The sequence below is a fragment of the Oreochromis aureus genome, linkage group 17 (genome assembly GCF_013358895.1).
Source record: "Oreochromis aureus strain Israel breed Guangdong linkage group 17, ZZ_aureus, whole genome shotgun sequence".
NCBI lineage: Eukaryota > Metazoa > Chordata > Actinopteri > Cichliformes > Cichlidae > Oreochromis > Oreochromis aureus.
The window spans coordinates 19,713,980-19,733,054 of NC_052958.1; the positions used below are offsets into that span (position 1 = coordinate 19,713,980).

General features: G+C 39.6%; 1 protein-coding gene across 4 annotated transcripts; it reads right to left on the bottom strand.

The window, feature by feature from the left end:
- On the bottom strand, positions 1-10,328 carry LOC116336459 (acyl-coenzyme A thioesterase 1-like). Of its 4 annotated transcripts, none has more exons than XM_031760345.2 (11): positions 10,183-10,328; positions 9,277-9,482; positions 8,578-8,677; positions 6,487-6,671; positions 5,915-6,075; positions 4,917-5,036; positions 4,711-4,796; positions 4,547-4,640; positions 4,355-4,435; positions 4,047-4,188; positions 1-881 (listed from the first exon to the last, which is right to left on the bottom strand). In XM_031760345.2, exons 2-11 carry the CDS (start codon positions 9,467-9,469, stop codon positions 757-759), a joined length of 1,287 nt encoding a protein of 428 aa, XP_031616205.1. In that variant the 5' UTR covers positions 9,470-9,482; positions 10,183-10,328; the 3' UTR covers positions 1-756. The 4 variants fall into 4 exon arrangements, with proteins under 4 accessions (XP_031616205.1, XP_039457517.1, XP_031616204.1 ...); XM_039601583.1 differs by having other exon boundaries at positions 9,277-9,495; positions 10,112-10,316; XM_031760344.2 differs by having other exon boundaries at positions 10,112-10,315.
- Between the last annotated feature and the right edge of the window lie 8,747 nt (positions 10,329-19,075).

Below are 19,075 nucleotides of genomic sequence, written 5' to 3' on the forward strand. Positions count from 1 at the left end.
TTCCAGATTAACAAACACTGTTTAATGCATAATAACAACTAATGACAAACATTTAACAGCTTCTACTGAGGGAGACAGTACATAATATGTCAATAAGCACATCCACTATCTCATGGATTACTGTCAACAGGGAGTTTTTCCTCCCCACTGTCAGCCAGTGCTTGCTCACACAGGATAGTTTGATAGTTGGGGTTTTCTCTCCAATACTGTAGGGTGTTGATCTTACAGAACAAAACAGAAGTCTCATTATTTGCCACTTGAATTGTAAAATGTCTAATTCATGGAATTCAAAAAGATCCAAATTAAAAATATATTCTAACTTCTGGGCATCAGTGCTGCTATTTTAACATATTAGAGCATGATTTGAATAGCATTGCCACGGCAACAAGGAAACCAAAATTCAGCCATAACAATTTAACCCCAAAACATAATTTTTTCTAAATCTAACCAAACAGGTTTTCTATTGGGAACCAAGTGAGCTATTTTTAGTTAACAGGGAAAATTATAGATATCTGTAGAAATCTGTAACATACATTGTTTAACAAATTTATGGGTGCTACACCTCAGCTGGCTTCCAGAAGTTAGCCAATCAGAGGAAAGTCAGCTTTTAACAAAGGGGACTCAAATGGGCCAAAATATTGTTTAGTTACAAATCAAGAAAAACAGTTTGGTTGATGTCCCTCCATAAAAATTTGAATTCATGGATGGTTGAAAAATTGATGTATATATTTTTTTGAGCAGCATCATGCAACTTTTTCATATCTTTGCTTTGAGATTTGGGCTGCAGTACAGGTGAAACTGCAGAAAGCTCAAAATCTTCCTCCAGGAGTCCTCCTGAGCATCCGAGTGAGGTTTGGTTTGTCCTCCCCACAGTAATATCACTGCAAAACACAGTTATATTTAACTAATAAATATCAATATTTTGTGCCAGTCTATCCATGTTCTGTCCATGTATAAATCAATGACTATAGGAAACAGCGCCTGAAAAACGAAGCCAAAGCATCTCTTTTCACCCTCTGGTTTCTGGCTGCAGTATTGGTCTCCTGCATCCTGAGGTTAGCAGATGGAATTGGGATCAAACTACAAATAAATAACGGTACAAATAAAGAACAGTCCAGTGTTTCCAAAAACCACAACTGACTGTTGCAAACTGACGTTTTCTGCAGCAAACTCGACTAATCAATGGAAGGACCCGCAGAACCGTTGCACTTTTTTCTTAAGTTAAATGTGTGTTTGTAAGCGAATCAGTAATTAATGTCATTAGCTAGCTAGCTAAGATGAGCAGTCAGCTCTCAGGTTTTTACCTTAACCGATTAGATTTGTTTATGTATTCTACTCTCCGTGTTCAGGAATTTTCATTTTGGTCTCATCTGACCAGAGCACCTTCTTCCACATGTTTGCTGTGTCCCCCGCATGGCTTGTGGCAAACTGCAAACGGGACTTTTTATGGTTTTCTGTTAACAATGGCTTTCTTCTTGCCACTCTTCCATAAAGGCTAACTTTGTGCAGTGCACCACTAATAGTTGTCCTATGGACAGATTCCCCCACCTGAGCTGTAGATCTCTGCAGCTCGTCCAGAGTCACCATGGGCCTCTTGGCTGCATTTCTGATCAGCGCTCTCCTTGTTTGGCCTGTGAGTTTAGGTGGACGGCCTTGACTTGGTAGGTTTACAGTTGTGCCATACTCCTTCCATTTCTGAATGATCGCTTGAACAGTGCTCCGTGGGATGTTCAAGACTTGGGAAATCTTTTTGTAGCCTAAGCCTGCTTTAAATTTCTCAAACCTGTCTGGTGTGTTCTTTGGACTTCATGGTGTTGTTGCTCCTAATATTCTCTTAGACAACCTCTGAGGCCGTCACAGAGCAGCTGTATTTGTACTGACATTAGATTACACACAGGTGCACTCTATTTAGTCATTAGCGCTCATCAGGCAATGTCTATGGGCAACTGACTGCACTCAGACCAAAGGGGCTGAATAATTAATTACACACCCACTTTACAGTTATTTATTTGTAAAAATGTTTGGACTCATGTATGATTTTCCTTCCACTTCTCACGTGTACACCACTTTGTATTGGTCTTTCACGTGGAATTCCAATAAAATTGATTCATGTTTGTGGCTGTAATGTGACAAAATGTGGAAAAGTTCAAGGGGGCCGAATACTTTTGCAAGCCACTGTATTTTCACTGAATGATCATCTGTCTGACAGTGTGTCATATAGTTTGATTTATTAAAGACGCTGGAATAAAAAGGTCTCCATCTTGTGCAAATGCATATATCTATCAAAATTATAGTCTTACAACAATAAAATTACTGGGGTTTTAAAAAGGGAAAAAAAAAAGATTTGTGTTTTTGAAACATAAAAATCATGAAACCGACCCACGTTAACTGGTGATAATCAGTTTCACAATATTCTGCACAAAATAAGCAAGTATGCCTCATTTCCTCAGCACAAATCTGCTGGGGTTTGTTTACCCTGACTGATACGATTTAACATATTTAAAAGGAGGGATCAATGGACAGATAACTCCAGAGTACTTTATTGGCAAACGTTTTGTTTTAATGAGCGCCTGGGCTTTTTTGCATTCGATACAAAGTTAATGACGCACATGGGCTGGTACCCGTGTACCTCAGTAATAAAGTCCTGCAACCAATCTGCTCAAATGACCAAATATCCTCCTCTCAAGATGTGAGGAGTGGTGTGACTGTAGTGACAGTCAAAGGCAGTCAGTGAGGATTGTGACAAACACAGAGGAGATCAATTCTGGGTGTTATGGGGTATAGGCTTGAGTAAATTTATTTGTAATGTTTCGTTATACGTTGATGTAATAAATGAGTTCAGGATGCCCCGAATGTCATTAGGAGAGAAAGACTTGTTTTTAGCAAATTGGTGATTCCACTACAGCCACCTCAGCAAATATAAATTCATTTTTCTTTATCTCCATTTTAAGACAATGCCCAGTAAAAAGTGCTCTGAACAAGCCAGGCCACACGTCTTATACTGAAAAATAGAGCATTAGAAACAGATTATTACAGCCTGGCTCTTTCAGCTTACAGCCTGTTTCTATGCTGATTGATCTGCTGCTTGGTGTCCATTACTCCCTCGTTTTAAAACTCGTTTATCAATTTTAAATGACATCAGTCGCTCTGAGGATAAACACAAGCTCCACAAGATTTGTGCTGAGGAAACGAGGTAGATTTATCTGTGAAGGTTCTCATTCATCCAGGTCATTGTACTCGAGAAGTTTAGAAAGAAAAGCGGATTTCTTTAAGTTTCTTGAAGATGCTTCACCTCTCACCCGAGAAGCTTCTTCAGTTCTAAGATCAGAGGGTGGAGAGTCCCAGGTATCTTTGCAGATCTCTGTTTAAAAAGCACCATCGACCCAATTGTTAATAATATACTAGATAACGTATAAATTATTGCCCATGTTGAACAGTTCACATGTCAGCTGTCAGAAACTAAAAGTGAAAAAAACGTAAGAGCAGAACTTCAGATCAGTGTGTGAGGACTGGCAAGAAACAGCTTTATTTTAGATTTGAGGGATAAACTTTGATAGTTTGAGATGATGCTTTTCTCTTTGTGACTACAGGAGCTGCCCTCAGATTCAGACCAACACCACCCAGTGATACCCTATATGTTCCCTCTTAATGCCGAATACACTTATTTAATCTTGGAGGTTTTTGTACCAACTCCAAAGTTAACTGATGACAAAGTACAAAGGCTATAAAGCTGCAGCTGTCTTACTGAAAAAAAGTTAAAAAGACAAAAGGTTAGAGGGATTAAACATCCCTATAACTGGTGTCACTATGTAGGAGCATAAAATGTCAGTGGTCTCCACCTGTAAAACCATTCCTGGTTGTCTCATTGTTGCTTGTCTAGTCCACCTGTTTTTCATTTGGTCTTTAATTACCACTTAACTGATCAGATCAACATCCCAAAAGTTTGACTTGATGCTTGATGAAGTTTTGTTATTATGACCAGAATCTGTATCAGATAAGAAACAGGAAGTGAGGGCAAAGCCTTTGTACAGGTGTGGGAATCTGACCTTTTTCTTTACTGCTGCGCATGACAAAGGTCGTAGCTCTAAAATGAGGTGAGAACGGTGGCTCAATCAGGTGTCCGGTGTCCGGATATGCTAATCTGCTCAACAGGTGTTCCTTTCCAGCTTCACGCATCAACCTGGCCACCTGAGGGTCAGAGGTCAACCTTAAATTAACTGTATGTTAATGTTCACATTTATAGTTGGCCCTCACACAATGTTCACAATACTCAAACAAGAACTGCCAACTTCCCAGTATTCTTGACATCCATCACCCTCATAAACAGCATTTGTGTTTGTGTGTGTGACCTCACATCCTCCGCCGTCTCCACTGTGGGCCAGTTCTGATCATCACAGCCGTTAACCAGCAATGTCGGGCAGTTAATTCTGCCTACCTGTCAACAAAAAACACCTTTAAAACAATGTTACAAATAATAAAACAGGTCCAGCACTGACTCGTATTGGTATTTAACATGCAGGTGTTTGCAGTATATTCCAGCACTCACTTCGGCAATGTTTGAGGGGTCAGTGATGAATTCCAGAGCAACATCTTTCCAGATCACTTGGTTGTCCTCATTCACGCGTGCCTTGGACAGCTGCCTGTCATAACACGTTTAGTAATTACGAAACAGTAATAATAGCTTATTGGACCGACAAAGACAGGACCCACCTGGTTACTCCTTCAAACTTGGATGTGACTGTGCTCCCCCGTGCTGGATAATAGTGGTTGCAGCTGATACAAACAATACAACAAGGCTGGAATGAAATGACAAATTACGCAATTTGATTTATACCTCAGTTGGAGTAAGAAAGAGGTCAGGTCTACTTTAAACATAAAAGAAGAAGAAATTTAAGTCATTTCCCTCGCACTCTGACCTTGACAATGGTGCTGTAGGCTGCCAAAGTGACAGCAACAAGTGAACCGAGGGAAAGACCAAAAATTCCAACTCTGTCTGGCATCACTTGAGGATGGTCCTTAATAATATTAAACGCCGTCTGAAGAGATCAGAAAATTAGAATATTAAATAATAAGTACAGATGTAATGAGGAGTTTACAAACACTCATCATGGACATGAATGTCAGAGTAATTTTGGGCTTTTAATGATTTCTTTGAACTGTTCTTTTACCAGAGTTGAATCATTGTACAACATACGTGACTTTAAACAACAATAAATGGGTGCACACGTTTGAATTTATTTTGGGTTTTCTCTAATCTACACAGGGTCATATATTTACATACACTCACTTCAGTCTTTAATAAGTGGACCTGAAAGTTCTCGAGTGTCCTTTAACTTGACAAAGTCAAGACCTTTTAACTTCTTGTAAGTTATCATGATTAACTACAACTGGTAGTATATCTTTGCAGCCTAAAAAGGATTTGTTTGACAGCACTCACTGAATTGACCAATACTGGAAAGAATGGGTCCAAGTCCAAGAAATGGTTGAGGCCAGAACTCTGTGCAGGCCAGTCAAGTTCTTCTATGTCTTTATGGCCCTTACTTTGTGCACTGGTGCACAGGCACGTAGGATCAAGAAGGGGCCATCCCCTCTCTGCAGAAAGTTGGCAACCTTGGTGCACTATGTGCCGCAGCATCTGCTGACCTCACTGTGTGATTTCATGAGGCCTGCCACTTTATGGCTAAGTTGCAGTTGTTGAGTGTGAAATATTTTAGTAGCAAGGAAATTTCACAACTGGACTTGTGATATCCTATTACGATACCATGCTGAAATTCACTGAGATCCTGAGAGCAACCCATTTTTTAATTAACTAAGCAGTCTGCATGCCTAGCTGGTTGATTTTATACACCTGTGGCCATGGAAGTGATTGGCACGCCTTAATTCATCATTTTGGATGGTGATCTGTCACACAAACCTCAAAGTATTTGAACTCCAAATTTTCAGACTCCTGGTCAAATCCGAGGTAATCCAGCGCCAAAGAAACATAACCGTGAGATGCGAGCAAGGCAGCACGAGATTCCAGCAGCCCTCCACCACCTCCCCACATATCCAGCAGCCCAGGAAACGGTCCAGGACCTGAAGTCAGACAAACGAGACAAAATGACTTTGGTGCAAGTCATCCTTGCGAGCTTAAAACTCGAACATCAGGTGGATTTTTTTTTCTACTCTTGGATCTGTATATTGTCAGAAAGAGAGGAATTCACTAATATGGTCACACCAGGCATACAAGCCCTGCCCACATGTTTCAATCCCACAGTATTTGGATCCGCCTGAAGCCTGAGCTTTTGCTTTTTTGACATGTTACTTGTACACAGATTTTTTTTCCTTTAGGGATGTTTAATATGAGAATATATTTTAAGGAAAAGCAGAATGTATTTTACATTTCACCATTATGAAAGAAAAACCTCAGCCACTCTGAAAAAAAACCCCCCAACAAAATACGTATTTAAGAGAATAAATGTGTCATTTCAGGTGCTGCAGGTGTACCTGGAGGTATAAACAGAGTCCCTTGCACTCCTTGCTCATTAATATTGATCCTCCGGATGCCAGGGGCCATGTACCATCTCTCTGTGAGGACTGAGGCTAGAGGGGCCTGGTCCCTGAAGCCCTCGTGTCCACTGTGGACCGAGACGGTGACCAGCATGGGTGTGCACACATTCATCTTCCTTAACCTGGCCAACAATGACATGAGTTACCTTACAGTTTAAACAAAGAGTAGCCTACACAAGCAAAAGTTAGTTATGGAGTTCAACAGGGTCCTGTAGTAGGATCAATACTGTTTACTTTATAGGTCTGTGTAGGTTCTCTGTCATCGAGATCATGGTAATCTAAGGAGCTTGGGAAGGAAAGCAGCTGGACTTCTTTAGGTTTGTTGAAGATGTTTCATCTCTCATCCTTCTTCAGTTCTAAGATCAAAAGGTGGTGAGTCCCGGGTATTAAGCCCTAGGGAAGATACAAAGGATAATAGTTGCCATCTCTGGACTGTGCTCTTTTCATTCCAAGCTCCTTAGATTATTTAGAAAATAATATTGCCTAAGGGAAACGAGTATCACAAGACATGGCATAGATTGTCATTGCTATGGAGAGAGCCACCTGCTGTGGAACATGCAGTAGTGTGCGTGTGAGGAAAACTCCTCATTTATAAGAATCACTAAAAGATCATGTTTCACCTGTATTAGCTTCTCCTAATAGGCTTCTTTTGACATTTAGAGTTGTTTAAAATCCTTCTCTTCACATCTTAAGTCCTGTCTTGTCTTGTCAAGTCTTTTTTTGTGTTATCATTATTAATATTTTATTACACTTATTTTTTAATAATCACAAATCAGGACCAATTCTGTTTATGTAACGCTGTAAATGGCTAGGGTGCCTGACTGCAGCTTAATGTGTAATAAGATAACCAGAAGTAAATTTGGCTAAGGAGCCTGGGATAAACGCAGAGTACTTTTCACCCAGAAGCAGGGTTCATACGTCATCCCTTAAAGACCAGATAACAAAACAAACAAAGTAGCTGACTTACCGTCGAGTGGATTGAGTGAGGGCACAATGCTGAATCAATCGACAGGGTTACCTCACAGTGTCAAGCGGTATTGTACCAGTAATTAGTCATTTTCTGACAGAGCACGGCAACCACAGAGACAGGGAAGGTGCAGCAGATGAGCACAGAACTTTTAAACTATGGGGGCAGTATCACCTATATCATCTGCCAAGACTGCACTCAATACTAACAAAGAACGTAGTGCGAGCAGCAAAACAGTTCAGTTTTGTTAGCTAATGAGTGAAATGTGATAGTAAACCATTAAACAGGAGTAGCTACACTGTCTTATAGCTCATAGGCTCTTGCATGTCTCAAATAGCTGAAGTCATTACCGAGAGTATTTTCAGCATGGTTATCAGCAGCTGGGAACATCATCTCAAAAGCAGGCGTCACTCCAGAGCATGTCACTGCAATCGTGAATTCATGAACCGAATTATCTGGAAACAAATCTGGAAACTTTTTATTTTGGACTGGAAAATGAAATATTTTTGATTTAATTTGAAGCTTTAACTGAAGTTATGGCCAGAACCCATTTATAATTTAGCATTTTTTTTTAAATACTTCTAGCACTTTAATTTGTATTACCTAACATTTGTATTTATTTCGTTTTTAATCTGAGAGTCCTGTTGAGTAATGTTAAAAATACATGTGATTATTTTCAAATTCATATGTTTCCTGAGTGATTATTTTAATTTGCTGTGAATGAGACAACAGGGTGATATTCACAGATGGGCAGTCTTGAGCAGGTGAGGTACTGGAGCCTAGAACAGGAGGTTTGCCCACAGGAAAAGATGATAAGAGTCATTGAAATAATCGTTGACTAATCGATTAATCAGAGAAAAATTGGCAGATTAGTCGTCAAATTGACAGATTTCTATCTAGATATGTAACACATCTGGACAGAAGTATGTCCAGACTACCTTTGCTGTTTGGGATTTAATGCAGACCAATGATGTCACTGGGGAAAAGCCTAAATTTTGATCCAGTAATTAAAACTAATTTATAGAGCCAAGCGAGATTTACTAGAAGATTGAATGTGTTACCTGAGGCCTGGACGGCTGCCCGGGACAGGCCGCATGCTCCACAGCAAACCCATGGGCTCTTTTCCTGTGTATGTGCCTCCATAACTTAAATCTTCTGATACTGCAAGGGGGGGGGGGGGGAGCCAATTTATTTCGTTTTATTTGCTTTATTAAAAGTGAGATAAAAATTTGATGTCATTAAGAGTTCAACAAAACATGTGCAACAAAAACATCAAAAGTAAAACACTTTTTCCAATAACACTTACTGATTTTAGATAAAAATGTAAAAAAAAAAAGTAATACCAAAAAGTATTTGGTTGAATTTAAAGATTATGTAGAGGAAAAAAAACAAAACAATAAAAATCCCACTGGAGTACATCTGTTGCATTATGTCAGACTCTGGGACACAGGAAGCCTTCAGCCGGACTGCCTGTGCAACCTAAATGAGCTGCAGGTATCCATCTCCAGATTACCTGTCATCACTTTGATTTACACCAAAGGAGCTGGAATGGATTCAGTGTTTCCTGCTTAATAAATGGGCAAACTAAATGTGACTTTGATTATACCAATTATGTGTGAATGTACAAATATAATTTTTAACGTCAGCTTCTTATGCATCTGTTCATTGGTTTACTTTATTATTCTTTTCAGGTACTTGTTTTTTTTGGGGGGGGGGTTGTATTTGTAAGTAAAAAAAAAAAGGAAAACAAAGAAGCCCACCTGACACGACGCCACTGTGGTCGCTGACGTAGTGCCCGTAAGCCTCCCAGTCGTCCTTGTCCTCGGAGTGATGGAGGGAGCGGACGGTTACCGGACATCCCGGAGGAAGATTCTCCACCAACACTTTAAACTTCTCATCAACCAGAGCCCGACTCGGGGTGACGGAGAGGATCGGAGGAACGACCTGGGTCATGGCTGAGAGCAGTCTGTGGAGAGAAACTGTGACAATTGAGTAACACAGACAGGGTAAAGTTCATGTTCATGTTCTGGACTGATGGCCAAAGTTCATTAACTTCATGCATTCTTCATCTCTCTTGAGCACTGCCCATTGCTTTGGCTGGATGACTCCAGGTGTTTAACTCATCCCGCTTCACTGCGTACTGGAAATACACAGTTATGTTGTCTCAATAACAGATGGAAGCCTGAGCTTTTTCCTTCTTGCACTGGAAGCACAAAGCAGTCAGGCAGAAACCCACCTGCGGCTGGTAGGAGTACACTCCTGAAGGTGAGGCCTAGTTACACACCACAGAGCCCCTCTGCTAAAGCTAAAACACCTCAGCACGCTCATTTCTGTGGCTGACAAGTAGAAACACGAGAAACTTTTCACCCTAACTGAAGCTCGAGGTAGAGTTTCATCTGTGAAAGTCCGGCTGCAGGTACGTGCTAGCTTAGCCGAATGTAGCCAAGACCCAGCGTGTTACCTCCACCCTAAAAGTCAGCGGCTTGGCCACCACCCAAGTAAACTCCCCTAATTATATTAAAAAACAATCTCAGTTTAATAGAAGTGTGCTGCGTTCAAGTACCGCATGTAAAAATAACCGCTGTCCTCTGTTACCTTCGAAACGAACACCACGCAGAGACGATTTTCTCCTGAATTAAATCCAACAGGGTGTGACAAAGTCCCACCTGTTCGCTTTGTGGAGACAAGTTTCTCTCTCTTATTCTTGACGATTATTTCCACCGCTTCTCCGCGTTGTTTGTGAACTTTAGTAAAGGACACCGACTGGATCCGTTGACTGCAGCCAGGAGGAGGAGGCGGGTTTTACGCCATGCTGTGTCACAAGGGGGCGTAGACGATGAATTTGGTACATTAAATTGTAAATAAACACGCAGGAGGAAAGAAAACTTAGTTCTGACATTGTAATAGATAATCTACAAACAAATACTCACTGTATTTCAGAGCATCACTGCCAGTCTGTCTCTTCATTAATGGATTTAACTGAAAGAGGGGGAGGGGGATGTTTAACAGTGGCATTACAGCAGAGTTAGTTCATCATATACTCTTATTTCAGCACGCTGAAGGGCTGCCAGGAGAGTGAGGCCTGTCATCCTCCTTTATACTCTTCCTTATTTTCTTAAATGCCTTAGAACAGTGGGTTTTTATATTAAACATGGCCAAAGGTTCAAAATATTAATGAGTATGTGAGCAAAAGATCAGGCTTCAGACTGTTCTAGAAAGTCTCTGTGAAGTCAAAGGCAGCAGATATCCCTAATTTAATATCTTAGGAGTAACATTCACAGGAGCAAAGGCAAAAAATGCAGAGCAGAAATGTCTTGAAGAACATTGCACTTCTCCTGTAGTTTAGATAAACTTTGAGTCTTAATAACCAATAATAAATATGTTTTTTAGCTACTCTGGTGGAGTCGGAAATAAAAAGGAGGTGGATTAATGTGGAAATGAGTGGAAGAGATCCACTTCATCATAATATTTCTGCAGACACGGAAAACTTGGAAGTAAGGGCACATGCGAAAACACAAAAAGGCTTTTAGTCCAGCAGATTTTCATTGCTTTCAGAAAAACTGTAGTCAGAAAGCACAGAGTTTGAGTCTGCAGGTGCACCTGGGCTTTCTGGTGGACTTTAAACTCTACCCACATACTTTCCTCTGTAAGTTCAGCCCACATGTTGTGTAAATCTCCAGGGATTAAAGCAACACCAACAACAAGGTATTCTTCTGTTGTGTGTGAGCAAACTTTGCTGTTTTGGAGGGGGTTTTGTATGCCACTTTCTATGTACCAGTGATCTTTTAATACACATTTTGTTCACTGGTCAGAAGTCTTCCAACTAACGAGACAGGAGCAGTCACCCTTACATGAATATGAGCACCCATGTGGCTTTTACCTTTTAATCACACAAATGGCAGCTAGCAGTTTTCAAACATTTTTTTTTCTTTCCAAACAGGTAACACAGTCTTTACTATTTAAATGATCAAATAATAGCTAAGTATTTAAAGTTTCCATTAATAGTGGTGTTTCCCCCTCAATTTACTTACAGCTACTGAATATTCATAATTTATGTGGTACAATTAAACTAAACAATAGTAATAAGTAAAACCTATACATAAATAAAGATGATGGACAAAACTAGAAGCTGGTACAGTCATGAATCATACATTCCTCTACTTTCAGCCAGCAGTTTATGAGTTAATGTAATAAGCGAATAAAAAGACAGAAAATTATGTGAAGTAACACTATATTAGCAAAAAAGATCAAAAGAACCACAAAGTGTGGTAGTCTTCCATTAGTGATGTAAAATGGTGCAAAACTGGAAAAAGATTTTTAAAAGATTACAAAGTAGCACAAATTGATGGAAAAACAAAAGTAAACACACAATACAGATATAAAATGACACTAAACTATGAAAAGACAAATGTATACGTACATGAAATACACAGAATATTTGAACTCACCACTTGACCAAATACCAGATCTAAATTGTAGTTCCGCCTTACAACCTCCAGAGGGTGCTGTTCTCCACATAATTCTTTTTGCTGTGTGGCTTTTCCAAAGATTTGGGTGAAGTATCAGCACACTGTTGCTCTTTCTACCCCGGCAGAAAATATTTCAGAAAAATAACTTAACTACATTTTTATGATGACGTGTCAGTTTAAGACCCACTTTTAATCATTCTATTGATTTCTTGTTGAGTTTTTGTTCTATGTGGACCTGTATTACTTTTGCATATTGAAACTATGCAGTCCATCACTGTGCCGCTTCTAGATCTAATATATATATTATATTATACTATACTTACTTACTATAAAACAGTACTGTGCAAAACTTTTGAACTCTTGAAAAGAGGAAATAAGTGCAATGATTTATTGAAATGTGCAAACATACATAGTAATGCAGTATATCAGGGGAAAACAGAGTTTAAATAATTCTGAGCTTGAAGGTTGATATTTGGTGTGACAACCTTTCAGCACAGTCTGAACTCTCTGAGGCAGCTTTCTTATAATTTCCTTAAACAGTCCTCAGGAACAATTCTCCAGGCTTCTTAAAGGACATTCAAATGTCTTCTTTGGATGTTTTTGCATTATGTTCAATTTTCTATTAAGATGATCCTCTACTGCTTCAATAATGTTGAGGTCAGAGCTCCGGGGAGGCCAATCCACGACTAACAGTCTTCCACAGTGTATTTGTCTATCCAGACATGCTTTTACTGTGTTGGTGGTGTGTTTGGGATCATTGTACACCTGAAAAATTCATGCCTTTGACAATCAGGTGTTTTCCATATGGTGTTGTAAGATGGACTAAAATCTGATGGTACGTATCTCTGATCATAATTTCATCAATTTTAACGAAGATCCCCAACAACACTGGCTTAAATAGAGCCCCAAACTATGGCAGAGCCTCCACCATGTTTTAGCTCTCTCCTGACCTCCTACATGTACACTGATGATGATTGAACCACAACTTTCAAATCTGGATTCATCACTGCATTAGACCAGTTTTTACTGAATTTCAGTTATTGTGTAAACTGGCATACGTCAGCCTTTAATGTCTGTTTCCCTTCCTCGAGAATCGCTTCTTGACAGTAACCCTTCCACTGACACAATTTCTGATGAGGCTTCAGTGAACAGTAGATGGATCAACTGAAAGGCCAGAGGCATCTCTCAGGTCCTGTGTCACATCCTTGCTGGATTATTTCTCATTTCTCAAAGAGGTTACTTTCAAATCCTGTTCAACTGCTGTAGATCGTGTTTTTTAGGCCTGGTACTTCTTTTTTGTTCTCAAATTGTCCACCTTCCTCAAAATTGTTTAATGGCGCACTGCACACCATGCTGAGATATGCAAAATTGTCAGCTAATAGCTCTTTAGGAATCTTCTTGTTGGTGAAAAAATGCTATTTCATGTCTGTCAAACTGTGTTATCTTTAGCATTTTTTTTCTAGCTTCAACTAAATAAATTGGAAGAAATTGTGTTTGCTTGTAAGAAAGAGCCTAAAGATACAATTTAATACTGGTTCTTTGTTAGTTGTCTGTTAAATGTAGACACAACACTGGCTAAGTTTTTACTGCTGTTATTATTGTTTTTAGAATATCAATAACAAAAAGTTGAGTTAGTAAAAATCTTGTTTTTCCAGTTAGAGACAACATCATGCTCAGGCATCTTTGACAATCAACCTGTGGAGTAATCCTGGAAGTGCTGTTTTCTGGAGGAACTTATTTCCACTATTGAATTTCTACATTATAATGGTTAACTATTTATATTTTTTCTTTTGTAAATGTGACCTGTTGAACCCTTAAAAAAATTTAATCATTTCTACATTTCTTAAACGCAGAGAGTTCTCATGCTTTGGGGTTGCAGAAAAATTCACTGAGCAGCAGGTTGGAAAGATCTCATCTGCATCTTCAGATTTAAGCTTGATTGAATTGCCAAAAGTGATGATGGCGATCCTAAATGAAGCTACGGAATGACCCTTTTAGCACCCACACAGGATGCACCAGACTCAGATTGCTTTGGGCTGATCAGATTATGTGGGCATCTTTCCACAGGACTCGTTACGGTTGCTGTCAGAAAGGTTGTTATAAATCAGAATGTCGATCTTCCACTGCCTATGCATAATCAGACCGGCTGACATTTGGCCTTTTATATGGCAGATCATCACAGCAGGAAAATGCAAGTTAAAGATGTTATTACCTCCTGATATGGCAGTTTGCAGCGATGCTTAGAATGCCCTGTTAAAATGTGAAAGGTGATAGATCTTAATACCAGTACCTCTATAGTCGACGTTTTCAATAAGGATACGTGATCAAATCAAAGACAACTTATTGCAGAAAACAAGAGCTCATGTGTTGGACCTGGAGAAAATATTAAATGCTTTGCAGCCTGAGTCCATTTGTAAGAAACCAGCAGTGATCAGATCCTGACCTCACAGCAACGCTTCGATGGTCTAACTCTCATTTCTGTGTTTCAGCCAATGATGCTTATTCCAACGAAGTAAGATTGACAGAACTGATGCAACAGTCCAAGGAACCTGCAGATATCAGAGCCTTGCTCCGGTTGACTGAACTATGTGAAGAAAATAAAGGTACAGCTGTGGTCAGAGGTTTACATAAACTCAACATGGGCACTGGATGGTAATTTTAAGCTTTTAATTGTTACTTTGAACTGTTCTTGTTTCAGGGTGGAATGACTGTATGGCATAAATCTTTAATGACTTTTGAAAAAACAAGAAGTTCACTAATCCACACAGGGTCAAAATTATATATACAGGCTAAATTATATATACACTCACTTAAATCTTTTTATAAGGGTTTCTAGAATGTATTTTAACTTGAGAAGGCCAAGGCCTGTTAACTTCTCATTTGTAAGCACGATTGACTACTACTGGTAGTTTATCTTTGCAGCATAAAAAAGGATTTGCTTGACAGCACTAGTTGGAGTGATCAGAACAATGGGAGTCCAAGGAATTCACAGAAGATCTAAGAAGGAAACTGTAGATTTACACAAGTTGGGAAGCCCTCTTGGAGACATTTCTAAACAACTGCAGATTCAAAGATCATCAGTTCAAACAACTGTATGTAAGTACAAGTTATTTAGATGTGTCACCACTTAACCAAGGTCTGGACAAAAAATCCAAACTGCCACCCGTTTCTTGTTCAGGAACAATCCAAGAACCACCAATTCTCAAGCCTGCCACGACCTGGAAACCGCTGGAACTCCACATCACTGTGGACAGTGACACCACATCACTATCCAAAGTTACAGAGCTGATCAATAAAGATGCCTGTCCTTAAAAAAAATCAACACCTTCACTCTTTACCTTGCAGCTACCCACATATACAAGCAAAATGTCTTCTGGAGAAAAGTTCTATGGTCAGACAAGACAAAGTTTGAGATATTTGGCCGCAATGACAACAGGTATGCTTAAAGGAGTAAAGATGAGGCTTCCAAACCCAAGAGCAGTGAACCATCTGTCAGGCATGGTGGTAGTAGCATCATGCACTGGGACTGTTTTGCACAAAATGCTTAGAATAATGAAGAAGGAGGACTACTTCCAAATTCTTCAACTTTACCTCAAATCAACAGCTAGAAAGTTTAAACTTGGACACAACAGGACAATGATCTCAAATAACCAAAACTGGTTATGGAATCGATAAAGCGGGGGTGTATACATACCTCTGACCCAAAAAATAAAACTTTTAAAGTAATTAAAGATGTATCCTGTCCTATCATTCCACTGTGGAAAAAGAAGAGAACTCATTAAAAGCCCCAAATTAACATGGCATTCATGCTCATGATGAGTGGATGTAAACTTTTAACTACAACTGTGTTTTCCAGATTGGCATTATTAACATGACAACAACAGCTGTTATTCAAGTTAATACTGTTCAGTATGTGGCCACCATCTATGTCAATGTTTGTTACTTTGGTATAATTCTAGATGAATATAATAAGACTACATGAAGCTGAGAGGTCCTGCACGAGCATTTCATTTTCAGAGATAAGTGTTGGATACAAAGATGACTCACTGATTTTCACCTTAAACTGAAATAACAGATTTTTAACAGTTTCTCTATCACTGACTCTTTGTTGTGTATTTTGGTGTTTTTACAGAGACTTCACACTTTGGTGGGCCAGCTGGGATTGGGATTGTAACACTATAATATCTACACACTGATGGGATTTTCTGACAAAGTTTTCTTCAGGAACAGAAATTCTGTCAGAAGAAGAAAAATCTGTAGGAAAAGATCTCCGGGGAAGAATGTGTAGGAAATGGACACACGTACTGAACACAGCTCAAGGAAATGGAGTCAGGGTGATCTGTGCAAAGATACCACCACAGGATGGAGCCCCGCCTAATGTCTTTAATGCTGAAAGCAGCTTCTTTTTTTCTTTCTTCCTTTTTTTAAAGATACCGGCCTTGCTTTGCCACATTCACCTTTGCTTCCTTCCTTTAACAATACACTTCCTTCCTCTGTTTTCCCGCATTCAGCTCTTTCATCAACGGCGTCCTCCACAGACAAAGTGATTGATTCTCAGTAGAAATGCCTTCAGAGTGAACAGGAAATTACAGTAACCATGTGGACAAACCCTTTACCCTCTCACAGTGGTTACGATTTAAAGTACAGCAAGCAGTTTGAGTGTTTTATATACAATTACTGCCCACTTTGCAAATACTGCTCTGCAAGCATTCATTGTAAAACGCTTCATGAATTTATAACAAATGCATTTATGTGACTATATGAGGCTGTTAATACATGAGTATTAATTCTGTTAATGTTCAATATGGAGGCAGTTTCATTTAGTTTATACACAACGCTTCACAACATAGGGGTCAGGTCCCTCAATAGGGTCACCAGATACAGCTAAGAGGTCGAGAAATGAACAACTAAAGTCAGAAACTTCTCTTTCTCAGAAAATTGCACGAATGCAGCTTTATATGGCCCCTTAATTTCTTTTCAATAAGGAGAGATTATTAGAGGGAACTGAACATCATTTGTTGATGCACAGAATGCAGTTTGATGTTGACTGCTATAAGCTGCTGTCTTTGATATTGAGTGGTCTCTGGAAACTTGTTTCCAGCTCTAGATTTTATTCTTGGACTGTACTAGAGCAGCTTTGTGTGATCCACAGTTACAAATAATACTTTTTTACCTTATACTTGACGTCAGTGCCCAGGTTAAGCTCCTCCCCATTTAAGAAAACGTCCGTCTCATTGGCCGCTTCACAAAGAGAGAAAGTTTAAAGAGCTGGTAGGTGGGGAGTCTGTGGATGAGATGACATGCTCTCTATGACATCAGACAGACAAGGAGTGGAAAAAACTATGTAAAAACGCATTTGTCTCAAAGATATTACTCACACACACAATCACCTCAATGTTAGAAACTTTGGCCATGTGTAATATGAACATCCACTGTTAGAACAGCTTATAGAAAATAAGGAAAAGCTTAGTTTTCACTTGAATAAATTACCAGAGTTTCTTGGAGAACATTTTTAAAATGAATTCAAATGTCTTTTGTGGTTAGATTGCAGGTGACAACTGACCAAATTAGGAAAACAAGTGCTGCTGATATAGGTCTGTCTGCCCTCTGTGTCTCTTTTTTTATGATTTGCTTTCATAGATATGATTCCTATGAAGCCTCTGAGCTGCCTTACATTCGCAGGCTCAAGCCTGGGTTGAAATATGAGGCCCTGGTGTGTAAAGATAAGCATTTTTTGCATTCCTGTGTCCCCTCAGCTGTCCTGAGTTATGAGAGTCAGTCTGAATTTTCATCTGAGATTCACCTTCATGCACTGGCTCTGTGTGTCTGTTCATACGGCAGAAATCTGACAAAAACACATCTCTAAGAGGTCAGTGGGGGTGATGTGATCCTGGAACAAGAGTGTTAAGCATGTCCACAGGGAACCTTTTGAAGTTCTGGTTTGTAGGTGCTTTCAAACTAATCAAGTTGGCTCAGGCAGGAAATTATAGTTCATTTCATTGCCACCTCTCAGGGGTTCACTTCAGCCTGGAGGCTCTCACTTTTCCTGCAAGGAATGAATCAAAAATCACAGGATGAACTCTTTGATTGAAGCGCTGAAACGTTTTTATTTGTTTTCAATTTCAGACACATCTGTTGCATGTCATGCAGCCAACCTGCTTCCAATTACTCCTGTTTTCCTGCGTGAGTAAAAAAAATAAGGAAAAATCCTGTTGAAGTGTTTTTATGATGAGCATACTTATGCCGAGATATTGCACAGAGAAAAAAAAGGTCTGCAGTTTAATATTCCCATGTAATTTTCTGAAGTGTCCTTGGGCAGCTGTCGGGCATGAGCTGATAAATTTAGTCATTTAAATCCGGTGAGTGGCCGCTGCACCTGCTGCATCTCGGCCTTGTGCAAGAGTCACGATATCCATCTCCTGTTAAACCCATTCATGCACCAGTCTGTTGTTTAGCTACCAAAAACACGCCACCACAGTTACTATTGTTACTGCAGAGCAATGTCAGAAATGGAGAACCTCAGAAATGTTTGAACCTCAGAAAAGCAGCATCATTAGAACACCTGCAGCTGTTAAGAGAAAAGCAGCTCACGTTTACGTGCGAGACAAAAACTGTCTTGTGCTAACAGTAACAGTAAACACTGCAGGAGACATGCTGTGGGTCGGATTTGAACCTGAAAATCAGGTAATCACTCCTGGACTTGAACTTCCTGCTGATCCCAACTGTAATTTTCACCTGTTTGGCCAGATGGGCCAAGTGTTAGCCAATCACTTTACAGTTTCACAGACGGCTCTCTTAAATTAAAACCACATCTACAAATACAGAGGTTTTGCAAACAGGTGACCAACCCGTCTGTGACACTCATTGTGTGTGGGCAATGTGTGTTCCCCAGCTGGTTGTCAAAAACCTCCTTGCAGTCACTTTGACTGCCACAGTCGCCTCAGTTTGCATGGAAGGTGGTGACTTGTCCGCAGAGACTCACCAACTACCAGCTGAGTGACAGTAAAACATTAAAAAGGACAGTGCAAACTGGAAATAGTGAATGTTTGTTCAAAGTAAAAGTTACGCCATTTGAAACATGGTAGCTCCA

Excerpts from the sequence above, each read along its gene's own strand:
- LOC116336459 (XM_031760343.2), bottom strand. The coding sequence starts at position 9,844 with ATGAGCGTGCTGAGGTGTTTTAGCTTTAGCAGAGGGGCTCTGTGGTGT. Across the intron at positions 6,076-6,486 it reads GACTCTGTTTATACCTCCAG|GTCCTGGACCGTTTCCTGGG; the intron begins GTACACCTGCAG and ends GTCTGACTTCAG. Across the intron at positions 4,189-4,354 it reads CAGTGGAGACGGCGGAGGAT|GTGGCCAGGTTGATGCGTGA; the intron begins GTGAGGTCACAC and ends TCTGACCCTCAG.